The 13,488-nt window shown below is 33.6% G+C and overlaps 1 protein-coding gene across 1 annotated transcript; it reads right to left on the reverse strand.

Moving 5' to 3' along the window:
* Positions 1-2,972: 2,972 nt before the first annotated feature.
* Positions 2,973-11,351, reverse strand: LOC141333625 (NADH-cytochrome b5 reductase 3-like). Its single transcript, XM_073838680.1, has 9 exons — positions 11,228-11,351; positions 10,810-10,935; positions 10,652-10,724; positions 10,470-10,576; positions 10,256-10,385; positions 9,995-10,078; positions 9,821-9,906; positions 4,056-4,155; positions 2,973-3,920 (listed from the first exon to the last, which is right to left on the reverse strand). Exons 1-9 carry the CDS (start codon positions 11,243-11,245, stop codon positions 3,748-3,750), a joined length of 897 nt encoding a protein of 298 aa, XP_073694781.1. The 5' UTR covers positions 11,246-11,351; the 3' UTR covers positions 2,973-3,747.
* Positions 11,352-13,488: the final 2,137 nt, after the last annotated feature.

A 13,488-nucleotide genomic window follows, 5' to 3' on the forward strand; every position in this document is an offset into this window, starting at 1 on the left:
TATCAGCCATTACTCCAGTCTTCAGTGTCACAAGATCATTCAGAATTTATTCTAATATGCTGATTTATTACTTTTATTATCAATGTTGGAAACAGTTGTGCTGATATTTTTTAGTTAAAAAGAACAATATTTATTCAAAATAGAAATATTTTCTAACCATACTTTTCTAAGTCTTTACAATCACTTTTTATCCATTTAACACATTGTTGCTGAATTAAAGTATGAATAAAAAAAAGAAAGAAAAAATTTACTGAATCCAAACTTTTGAACAGTAGTGTATATTGTAACAGAATATTTCTATTTTTAATAACCACTGTTTTTTTTTTCCAACTTTTTATTCATCAAAGAATCCTGAAAAAAGTATCACAGGTCCAAATAAATACTAAGCAGCACAACTGTTTCCAACACTGATAATAAATGTGACCATGGACAACAAAACCAGTCTATATAAGGGCCAATTTTTCAAAATTGAGATGTATAAATATTAATAAATAAATAAGGTGTCCACTGATATATGGCTTGTTAGGATATGCTGAGATACAACTATTTGAATATATCTGAAATCTGAGGGTGCAAAAAAATCTAAATATTGAGAAAATTGTCTTTAAAGTTCAAAATAATGTTCTTAGCAATGCATATTACTAATCAAAAATTTGGTTTTAATATATTTACAGTAGAAAATGTACAAAATATCTTCATGGAACATGATCTTTATTTAATATCCTAATGAAAGAAAAATGGCTATTTTGGCTATTGCTAAAAATATACCCCTGCTACATAAGACTGTTTTTGTGGTCCAAGGTCACTGAAGACTGGAGTAATGATGCTGAAAAATAAGCTTTGATCACAGGAATACATTTTATTTTAAAGTACATTAAAATAGAAAACCTATTTTAAATCGCAATAATGTTTCACAAAACGATTTTTTTCTGTATTCTTAATCAAATAGATTCAGCCTTGAGTGAAGAAGCATTAGAAACTTCTTTAAAAACATTAAAAATCTTACCTTTTTATGAAAAGGACATTACCGGCACTACCAAAACTTAATAATAAGATGCTCTTTTAAAGAATAGTTCATAACTATATCATTATCATATATTCACGTATCATGTTTGCGAATAAATATTACAAAACTATCATTTTTGGATCAGCCTGACTGCGATCTGTAAAACGGACACGCCTTTCTTCCTTTTTCTACGTTCCTATTGGTTAAAAAATATACCACGCCCTTTAGAAGGTAAAACAACCAATCCGTCACAAGAAGCGTTACAGTTCTCTACTCTTATTGGTCGGTTTGCCAGTCAATCACGTTGTTTGACAGCGCATAAACACACCCATATTTAGTCGTTTTGTATGAATAAATTAAATTTACTACATTTGTTTCTTGGAATCAAAGTAAATTAAACATGTGTTTACTTCATAAAGTTAATAAAAACATGTGCACAACATGTTTTCTCTTCACCTGTGGTCTTTGTTTACGTTGAAGTGATGCCACTTACATATTAACAAGAGTGAAATCACATTTTATTACCCGACTGACTCCATAATATCCCAAGAAGTTCAACATTTCCGCAAACATACGTTGTGTGAACAGAACCCCAATGAACAATTATATTTATGTGATGTTTTAGCGACTCACATGGATGTGGACTGTCATCTTGAAGGTTGTTTTGTTCGGCAGCTTGAAGTTGTCAGTCTGGATGGAAAAGAAGCGCACTTCTGCCGCCCAGCGGACCGAATGGAAAACTGTTCCTTAGTTTTTAACAAAGAGTCATATTATACAGAAAATAGTAAGACTCACGTATTTTTTTTAGGTTAGGTATTTAATTAAATTCCAAAACGTCTAGCATACTTTATTATTTACATACTCAAAAGTATCTATTTATAAAATTAAATTAGTTAATGCCTTGGTTAACATCCGGTAAAAAAAGCAACAACAGCGCCCTCTTGTAGACAATTAGGTAATATGATCATTAATTAATCAAACAACGAGTTTGAGGTGGCAGGTTGTGTGTGAGATGGCTTGTTTGAATTTCATGTGTTTTAAACTGTATGTTTGAAATCTTTTTATCAGGATCCGACGAGCAGAGCAGAAACGTGCCAGTTTCGGTAAATGAACCATAGCTTTCAACGGATGCGGTAAGAGATTAAAAAGTTGTTTAACTCAAAGCCACGTGCTCAAAGTTCAAACACATTCGAAATACACGATGATCTTCTTCTTTTGTGTGTGTTTATTTGCTTTAAACGGGTGTTTAATGGATTTAAAATGTGTTTTTGTTCACAGTTAATGATTTAATGATGGTAAGTCAGTGTTTGCAGACTCCAGCATTTATGATAAAGCTTTAATGTTTAGGAACGATTTGTTTAAACTGTTATTTAAGTGTGTTAAAATGGCTGTTGATATTTATTATTTATAAACCAAGGACTGAAATAACGACTTTAAACGTATAAATTGTCTCTCTCTCTTTTTTTTTTTTACCAAAAAATAAACTGATTAATCTAAAATGCACCCGCATGAGGTCAGATCCGTGTATCAGCTCCCACTTATGGACAGTAAGTGTATTTGCATTTAATAAATGAAAAGAGCTGCAGCTTTCCTGTATTGGTGAGTATTAAATTCACTGTGAATGTACTTTTACTCTTTAAATTGGCACCTATTGGGAACACACTGAAAGGTACTATTTCCATACATGTTGTGTATTTCACAAGTATTTATACTTAGTAGTTAAGTGGCGACAAACGACTCTTGATGAACGAGTCATTAGAGTCGATTCGTTCGAAACGCTGATTCATTCAGTAACGATCGGCCAACGCAAACATTAACAGAACGGTATCAGTAGTTTGTTGATTGCACAATATGTATTAAACATTCCTTTGCCTTAAGCGCTCTTTTTATTACATATCTTTTGGCATTTTGAAGAAATAAAATGATTTTAAAGCGCATTTTAAAATGAAACACGTTTGATGAAATCTGTAAATAATCTACCTTTATTGGTCAATGCAAAAATGTTTTTTTTTTTGGCCATGTAGACAAGTTATATGCTCTGCAAACAGGTCATAATAACCCATTTTATTTACTCGTTAAATAACAGCACTTACTGTATTTAATCATGCACTTAAAACTGTATGAGATCAGCAATGCAACATATAAGATTTACAGAAAGGCACTTAATTATGGACAGACTGAAAAATGCTTGATAACCTCTTGATTTTTTTTTTTTTAGTCTTAACTTTCTGGTTCTTCCACTGAGCAATACCAGGTCCCATTTCAACATCCATGTTACAGAAGGAATGTTAATGTGTATCTCATAAAACTAATATTTATCATGAACCTTGTACTTACTTTGAACATCTTGTCGTTTCTGCAAATGTAAAAATGACTTGTAACATGGATGCATTATTCCATTACCAATATCTGTTGAGGTTTATAAGATGCATAAATTAAGCAATGAGAAGTTAAATGACTCCATTTCGATATCATCCAGCATCTGAAATGAAACACTTTCTGTTTGCATTTAAGGCACAATCACACAAAACATAAACATGTCCAACAAATGACTTGATTGGCAGGTACATCTTGCATGCAGAGGTTTCTCAGGAAAACAGATGGTACATTTTGATACAAGTAAAATGTAAAGGCATTTTTGCATGATTATAGATCCTTTTCAGTTAGTGTGCATGTGGAATATATAAGAGCAGGTGGTAGCACGGTTATAATTTTGACTTTTGGTTTCAGGGGACATCCTTTTAGAAGGTGAAGCGCCTGTCATTGGAGTGGCCCACCTTGTCCAGACTGGGGTTGCAGGCGAATTGAATCATGGGAGGAGGTCCACACATGAGGATGAGTGTGTCGTCTCCGGGTGGAGGATGCTGGTTCTTCACCATGTCCTCGTTGATGAAGCCTTGGCTGTACTCCCAACCTAACACATGAAGTCCATTATATCAGTTTGTCAGATTGTGCTCGATTTTTAATGTCTGGATGAACTTGAGTAAGTCACTTAAACTGATGTTTTTCATTTTTGCTAAACAGCATCTGAAAAACAAGAGGTACTTACCGTCTGGAGCCCTGTCAACGGTGTACCACAGCTTAAAGCGTGTCGGGTGATTGGCCATGACCTCTTCCAACTCGGTACGTAGGAGAATGTCTTTTTCTGTCTGTTGGAGAAGACAAAAAGAGTAGTGAGTGGGAATAATTATTAGTTTTGAATGCTTTTAAACACAAACCCATTGAAATAATAAAGAGATGTAGTTCTGTGTGTAATTGCACTTTTAACATAAAATGTATTTTTGTTTATAATAGTGTGTTTCAATGTTTATGGGCTATTCTACAGAATTAGTGCAAACGTCTCAGAACAGTTTTGATGTTTTGTATTTTTGGGGGTGTTAAAACTGTCACTACTCAAACTTCAACAATTGAAGTTTTGTTTAAAATTGTCAAATTTAAACTTCATCCAAATGTTTTGGTTGTGACAATTTTAGATGCTAGGTCAAAGATGCTAATCAGCACATGGTTAGCTAGCACAGTGTTTTTTGTTGTTGTTGTTTTTTTTGGTGGTGGTGTTATCCTATAAAATTGACACTACTGAAACGATCACAATCAAAACCTTTGGTTAAGTTATAGTAGTGACAGTTTTTTGGGTGTAATTCTATAAAATCTTTGTGTACAACTGTTTAAAACTGTGCTAGCTAACCATGTGCTGATTAGCATCTTTGAGCTAGGCTCAAAAGTAGGGATGGGCATATCGATCCTAAAGTATCGATATATCGATACTGATGCGAGTATCGAAAGCATCGATACTCAGATTAAAAATATCGATACTAAGGTGTGTTTTATTTACCAGTGATTTTGTTTATTTAACAAAAAGCAAGGCGTGCAATGTGCATTGAATTGGACATAGGGCTGGGCGGTATACCTTTTCATACCGAATACCGGTGTTTTTTTTTTTTAATGATATTCATTTTTCATATACCCCAATACCGGTGAGTGTGTGCGTACAAAGCGCTGGGAACACGTATGTTGAGGCAAACAGAAACCGCAGCTTGCACGTGCTTGTCTGAAGCAACACATCTGAGGTGTGGACGTATTTCAGTATATCTGAGAAAGACCCAGGGTTAGCGATTTGCTAAACTTGTAATGCCGAAATTTCAAGTGGGGGTGTGTCTGCAGTGATGAGAGCAGAGATCGGCGCATTGTGCGCAGACAGATGTAGCTTTCAGTGAGAGAAAAACAATCGCTTTACGTTGGTGTTACGTCGCAATATTTTAAAGAGATGTCTTTTCTATATACTGTATTTTTATTATTTATGTTTTAAAGCCAATGGATATCACACAAGCAACATGGAAACTGATCAATATGTTAAAGTGAAAGTAAAAACTGACTTTCAGCATCTGATGTGCATTCTTTCAGACAATGAGAGACGATTATACTTCATATGCTGATATTAATTTAGTCCCTTAATATTTTTCTTGTGCCCCGAACATGGTGGAAAAAAAATAAAAAAGAAACGTATTTTGTGTAAGGTTTGTTTTTGAAAGTCTTAAATAAAGCTCTTAATTTTCATTGATGACTGCAGTGTTATTAGGGGGTTATGAAAGTCATAATTATGATTTCAGGTGGTCTTAAATGTGGGGACTGAAAGACAAGAATTGCGATGAAACTTCAAAAGGCTATTCATTGAATAAATATGAGCGCTGCACGTTTCAAAATCATTTGTTGCGCTACTTTGTATACTACCATTCTGACGGTGCCTCCTGCTGGAAGAGAAACGCGTAGACTTGTAAATGTGAACTTGTGAAGAATGCACAATAAAGTGTTGTGTATTTTGACTGCAAATCATGAATTCTGATTTCTTCACCTCATTACAATTATGAGTGCCACTGTCACTTCTTTGTGAACAGCAGCATTTTATATATATATATATATATATATATATATATATATTAATATTATAGCATTTTATATATTATAATATACTAGTCCGGTCAATGTAAGCCAATATACTGCAGTAATTATTCTCTAATTTATTAGGAAATGTGGTTAACACCTAGTCATGCATGAAAAAAAAAATATACCGTCATATACCGTGATACCGTATAATTTTGAAAAATACCGTGATATAAATTTTTGGTCATACCGCCCAGCTCTAATTGGACATATAACCTATGTTAGGGAATAACTGTGCACGATATAACAATTTTCCTACTCATCTGAACGCTCGCAAATGTTGCAAGACAGAACCAATCAATCACAGAGAGCATTCACTCACTTCAGACAGTGCATTCAAACAGGGCTGCGTTCCAAAAGTATCATAAGAAAGCATTGATGCTTTTGGGAACGGCAGCCCAGAACAATGCTCATCAGAGGACAGAAAATAAAAACATGTTTGAGCTATTTCACAATAAACAAACTGAAATTGTAGCCTACGTAATTTGTGCAATTACATTTCTTTAAATTAACACTTAAAGTTCATTGATCATGTTTTGTAGTAATGTTAATATAAATTATACACTGTCAGAATAAAAATGTTGTATTTTATGTGTGCAACAGCCTGTCACTGACAGCCCCTTATGAAACTAAGTATTTTCAATTATAGGTTTTGTAGTTACCACTACAGTAAACATATTTTAACCATGTGTAAAAAATAAAAGTTAATTAGTTGCAATTAAGGCATATTAAATGTTAAAATGCATTTCAAATATAAAGTTAAGGGTATAATTACATATTTTACTCTTATTAATTTAATAAATGTAATAATTTAAAAGTTAAGTTTAGAAGTATCGTATCGGTATCGATATCGATGATACTGGCCTTAAAAGTATCGGTATCGTATCGAAAACAAAATAAGTGGTATCGCCCATCCCTACTCAAAAGTACTTAAAAGTGCCACTACTGAAACAGTCATGACCGAAACATTTCGTGTCGTTTGGGACTTTTTTTTTTTTTTTTTTTTTTTTGGGTGGTGTACCAATAAAATTGTCAAACAAAACTTCCCCAAATGTTTCGGTCATGACTGTTTCGGTAGTGGCACTTTTAAATACTTTGAGCCTAGCTCAAAGATGCTAATCAGCACATGGTTGGTTAGCACAGTTTTGACATCTATTTATTTAATTATCCCATAAAACTGTCACTACTGAAACGGTCACAACCAAAACCTTTGAAGTTACAGAAGTGACATCTTAGATTTTATGGAATAACACCAAAACAAAATATTGTGTGTACAACAATTCAAAACTGTGCTTAGCTAACCATGTGCTGATTAGCATCTTTGAGCTAGGCTCAAAAGTATTTAAAATTGTCACTACTGAAACGGTCACTACCCAAACAATTGAATTATTTGTAAGAATTGTTTTGTTTGACATCTTTTGGTGGTATCCAATAAAATTGTCAAATTGAACCTTCATCCAAATGTTTTGGTCGTGACAATTTTAGATCCTTTTGATGCTAGGTCGAAGGTGCTAATCAGATGTTAAACATGGTTAGCTAGCATAGTTTTGGCATCTTTTTGTTTTGTACTGTTCATTTGCTAATGTTTCGGTTGTGGCATCTTTTGTTTTTTTTATTTGGTGTTAATCACATGAACTTGTCTCAACTGAAACTTTAACAAATGTTTTGGTTGTGAGAATTTTAGATACTTTTGAGCCTAGCTCAAAGATGCTAAAAGCATGTGGTTAGCTAGCATGGTTTTGTTGTTGTTGTGTGTGTGTGTGTGTGTGTGTGTGTGTGTTTTTTTTTTTTTTTTTTTTAAGGTGTTATCCCAGAAAACTGTCACCACTGAAACAGTCACGACCAAATCATTGGGTGAAATAGCTTTTTTGGGGGGCATTTTTCAATAATATTTAGCTTTTATATGTGTACAATTGTTCAAAACTGTGTTAGCTAACCATGTGCTGATTAGCATCTTTGAGCTAGGCACAAAAGTATTTAAAATTGTCACTACTGAAATATTTTTATTTAACATCTTTTGGTAGTATCCCATCAAATTGTCAAATTGAACCTTCATCCAAATGTTTTGGTCATGACAATTTTAGATCCTTTTGATGCTAGGTCAAAGTTTTGGCATCTGTGTTTTTTTTTTTTTTTTTTTTGTTATCCCATAAAATTGACCCTACTGAAACAATCACAACCAAAACCTTTGGTGAAGTTTCGTTAGTGACATTGTTTTTTGGGTGTTGTTCAATAAAATCTTTGTGTGTACAACCGTTTAAAACTGTGCTAGCTAACCATGTGCTGATTAGCGTCTTTGAACTAGGCTCAAAAGTATGTAAAAACAGTCACAACCGAAAACGTTTGTGAAGTTTCAGTTGTGACATTTGTTGTTTTTAGCGTGTTATTCTATAAAATGTTATTTTTATGTGTACAACTATTCAAAACGGTGCTAGCTATCCATGTGTTGATTAGCATCAAAAGTATGTCAAATTGTCACAACTAAAACAGTTGAAGTTTCAGTGGTGACTTTTTTTTGTGTGTAATTCCATAAAATTGTCACAACCAAATGTTTCAGTCATGACTGTTTTGGTAGTGAAAATTTCAGATACTTTTAAGTGTAGCTCAAAGATGCTAATAAGCGCATGGTTTTGATGTTTTTTTTTTTTTTTTATCCCATAATACTGTCACTACTGAAACAGTCATGACCAAAGCATTGGGTGAAATAGCTTTTTTTGATGTTGTTTTTAACATTTAGCTTGTGTACAACTGTTCAAAACGGAGCTAGCTAACCATGTGCTGATTAGCAACTTTGAGCTAGACTCAAAAGTATCTAAAATTGTCACTACTGAAACAGTCACTGCCCAAACAATTGAAGGTTTGGTTGCTTTTTTTTTTTTTTTTTTTTTTTTTTTTTTTGTAATCCCATAAAATTGCCAAATTAAAACTTCATCCCAATGTTTCGGGTTTTGATGCTAGCTCAAAGATGCTAATCAGCACATGGTTAGCTAGCATAGTTTTGACGTCTTTTTTTTTTTGGTGTTATCCCATAAAATTGACACTACTGAAACAGTTGCAACCGAAATATTTGGTTATGTTATATATATTATAAGTTTTGATAGTGACATTTGTTTGTTTTTTGTGTTATTTTATGAAATCTTATTTTTGTGTGTAAAACTGCTTACAAATTGTGCTAGCTAACCGTGTGCTGATTAGCATATGTAAGCTAGGCTCATAAGTATCTAAAATTGTCACTACCAAAACAGTCACATTTGAAGTTTCAGTTGTGACTTTTTTTTTTTTTTTTTTTGGGATGTTATCCCGTAAAATTTTATTGTTTGCAATTGTTCAAAACCGTGTTGGCTAACCATGTGCTGAGCTGGGCTAAAAAGTATCTAACATTGTCAATACCATAACAGTCACAACTGAAATGTTCATGTTTATACTATCAAACTATACTGAATTACCAACCAATATGTTATGATAGTGTTTGGTTCAATGTATATTCTAATGAATCCTTAACTTTGAAATCTGTATGATGAACGTTATGCCTTTACAAAGAATTGGATTCAAAATGGTAAAATGTCATATCACACTTAAAATATTGTTTAAATTGTAGTTATTACCAATTTTACCTTTTATATTAATTTATTAGATAAAATGGCAAAAAATGTTTACAAGGTGGATGTTAACAAAATCTTAAACTATACAATACTGTTTTTCGGTAGTGACAAATTTAGGGAGAGGAAAAATATTCCAAATATTTCTTAAAATAAAATTTTGGACTGCACAATGACTAAAAAAATGTGTACCTTGGATGATATACATTTCCCATACATACAAAATGTTAAAATATTTTTTGCATGTAAAAAGAGAAAAGAAAAATCCTTGGCTCACCTGGTTTGCAAAAAGTAAGTAACACACAGTCTCATCTTTTGGATCTTTCATGATTGCTTGGATTATCTGGAGCATGGGTGTAATGCCTAAAAAATTAAGATGTTTTTACCCTTGAAATACCTTTTTAAGGATATTTTTTCACAAGAATTTGTTGGAAAAAACTGATGTGCTTACCTGTTCCTCCAGCGATCATGCCAACATGTTTAGCAGTTTTAATCACTGGGTCTGATTTCTTGTCAGGGCTGATTGCAAATGATCCTGCAGACAAGTTGATGCTGTATTTCACAATGTGTCTATCATTTTTTGTATGCGGTGTATATATGACTGTCACTTATTTTTATGCTTCCAGCATGTTTATTTGCAATTACTTTTTCCCTGACAGTAGATGTTTTCATAGCTTTTCCCTGACTCATGGTGTATTTCAAAACTACAAACCTCTGCCTTTGTAAACCAGCAGACCATTTGGTCCTCTGAAATCAATTGTGTCACCAATACGAAGGCTCTCCAAGTATTGGGACATCTTTCCGCCCTCAGGAAACTTTGGATGGACATTTTTGTAGTATATCTGAAATTGGAGGCAACAAAATGTTTTAAATGTGCATTTTAAACGTGAAAATTTTTGTTTTACAGTTATATGCGTATGTTATACCTTCACAACGAGATCAACAAAGCCTTTGTCATCATCACTAGACACAGGGGTGTAAGGTCTCACCACAAGGTTGCCATCAATTCTGGCAGACAGATAGATGTGTTGTCCTACATTTGCAATGCACAAACATTAAAATTAGCTCATAAGCAAAAGCACTTTGAAAGCATAAATACCGCACTCACCGATAGGAAGTCCAAGAACATGTTCGGGTGATTTTAAAGCAAAGCGAAACTTTCTTGTGTCATGACTGATAATCTTTAAAATAAGAAAAGATTTCGCTGTTATTAAATAAAACCTGTTTATATACAAGGTAAACCATTAAATTTTAAAATATCCTCACCTCCTTGTCGACAAGACGCAATGGATACTTCGCATTAGGGTCTTCAAGGGTAATGGCAGGTCTTCTTTTAAAGCCAAAGAGCCTCCGGATCAAATCAAACACGAGTTGAATGCTGCCGGAGATGAGCTAGGGAAAGAAAGAAAAATAGGCATTTTCTAATTTCTAAAACGGGTACATAATTATAATGGGCGTGTGCTGCACAAAGGCTCAGAACAAACTGATGATAGGTGTGAGACTGTCAACAAACCGTCAGCAAAAAATGAACACCCTTTTGAGCGATGGAATGGCATTTGAAACGTCTGTATACATACGATTACTGTGTGCTATTGCGTCAAAATAATTGCATGCTGCAGAAACTATATATAAATATGCTTGCAGAACGTCGACGTTCTGCAAACATTAATTTAAAGATACTTACGTTGATGACGAAGGACATTTTCTGTGGTGTTTACCGAGACACTATCAAGGAACGAAGACGGATACAAACACACGCAGACTAAGATTAACTTTACTAACGTTACTGAACAGCCTGTCAAAACGTCAATAACTTCCTGGAGAGGGAGGGGCTATGTGCTGGTGACGTCGTTACGTAAAGATTCGAAGCCGAATCGTTTGTTGTGAATCGTCGTCATAACTGTTCGAATCTTTTTGACATTTCAAGGCTTCTTCGCTAGGCGGAGCTCTCAGTTAACACATGAACAAGTGTCTATGTTTCAGCTGATCTCAGATCAGTTTTATGAAGTAGACATTTTAAACATTTGTATAAGAACAGTGTAGTAGTTAATTGTTTCTTATTGGTTATTTCACATTGTTGAACACGCCCAGTTTGCTGTCTTCTAGTGCTATTCACCATTTTGTCCACCAGACGGCCACAGTGTAGTAAAAGTCACTTGAGTGAAAGTACAAAGGTTTATGATGGCAAAGTGTTATGTTTTGTTAACTTTTGTGCTCTTAAAAGCTTTTGTGATGATGATCTCCTTCTCTTACTGTTAATATTTGTTCTTTCATTTGCAATAAAAATATATTAACTTTTAACTTCTTAAGCTTAAAAGTTTAAATTGCTATTCATCCCTTTGACCACCAGACAGCCACACCGTTCATCTTGTTGAAACTGAACCCTATGGTTAAGTGCGGTAATACTGCTAAAAGGAATGCAGTGGTGGATGAAGTTTACAAATTAGCAAAGCTACTTGGGTTAAGGTAAAAATACACTGTATTTTTCTACAAAAATAAACGTTTTTTAAACGATTCAAACTAGGTCACCTAACCCAAATTTTATGTGGTGATGTAAGGTTAAGTTACTTCAAATTTTGTACAATCAACAACTGTATCACAAGCTGTTCGAAACTTTGAATCAATTGAACCAATTGCTTCGCAAAATGATTCAGTGTTTCGAAACACTACACACTGTGACGTCTGGTGGTCAAATGGTGTAATGCAAACGAAAAATAAGTTTATACATGGATAAAAACAGCGACAGAACAGTTGCAAACTGAAAGTGTAATCTAATAAATGCAATTAAAACATGTGTCTGTATTTTAATAAATTGTAGTTATTTTATAAAATTGTTTGTTTGATTTTGGTTAATAAAGCTAATAACATACCATTAACTGCAACTCTTCATTTTTGATTAAAATATCCATAAATCTGATCTGAGATCAGGTAAAAACCATTTGATGATGATTCACTGACAGTTATGATTTAAACTAAAGCCTGGTTCACTGGAATCAGGTGATTCCTGGGATTTGATAAGCGGTCCGAATCATTGGTTCAAAACAAATGAGTCTTAAAAGATTCGAAGCTTCATAAAGTGGCGTTTTAAAAGCACCCAGCACTATTCTCAATCAAACACAGACATCAACATCAGAATGCAATGCACATCACACATCAATGGTAAAAATAAAACTGATTTGAGAATTACAAACTTTTATTTGCTCTTTGCTGTGCAAATACTGATGGCAAATTAAATAGTATAAAAAACGAAGTCAAAGATAAAACAAAGTTAAAATAATAAAACAAAGCAACCGCAGTGCACTTTGGGAGTCAGCATCGCACTTGTGGCTGAGAGAGAAACAACAAGCGCTCAAAACACCACCCGCTGGTCAAAACTGTGTAAAAACTCAGGCCAAACATGCGTACATTTTTTAAAACAACTTTAGCTTTAAAACAACATAAAAACAGCTTTTAGAAAACCCATTGTAAATGCTTTATTGAAATATAATAATATATTAAATAAAATTAACAAATCGGCCTCAGTGTGCACCTAAACATTACTCTACTGGTTTTACCTGATCTCAGGTCAGTTTTTTTAAAGTAGACATTTGAATTAAAAAAAAAACTATTTGCATATTATAAAAAAGTAGTAGTAGTAGTAGTAGTCTCTTATTGGTTATTTCACATTTTTGAACACGCCCAGTTTGCTAATGTCTACTAGTGCATCATTTTGTCCACCAGACGGCCATATAGTGTACACCTAAATATTACTCCAGAAAAGCAGCAATGTTCACTTGTGAAAGTACAGAGGTTTATAATGACATTAACTCGTTACGCAAAGATTCGAAACCTTTGTGAATCATTTGTTATGAATCACCAGCAAACGAGGCTTTGTTATGTCATAATTGTTCAAAGCGTTTCAGTTAATACGTGAACTAGTGTCTATGGTTTTCACCTGATTTCGTG

Source organism: Garra rufa, chromosome 4 (assembly GCF_049309525.1).
Source record: "Garra rufa chromosome 4, GarRuf1.0, whole genome shotgun sequence".
Taxonomy (NCBI): Eukaryota; Metazoa; Chordata; class Actinopteri; order Cypriniformes; family Cyprinidae; genus Garra; species Garra rufa.

Bases quoted from the DNA above. Each gene is read 5' to 3' on its own strand.
- LOC141333625 (XM_073838680.1), bottom strand. The intron at 10,577-10,651 runs GTGAGTGCGGTA...TTGCAAATGTAG, and splicing joins TGTTCTTGGACTTCCTATCG to GACAACACATCTATCTGTCT. The intron at 4,156-9,820 runs GTGAGCCAAGGA...CTTCTCCAACAG, and splicing joins ACTTACTTTTTGCAAACCAG to ACAGAAAAAGACATTCTCCT.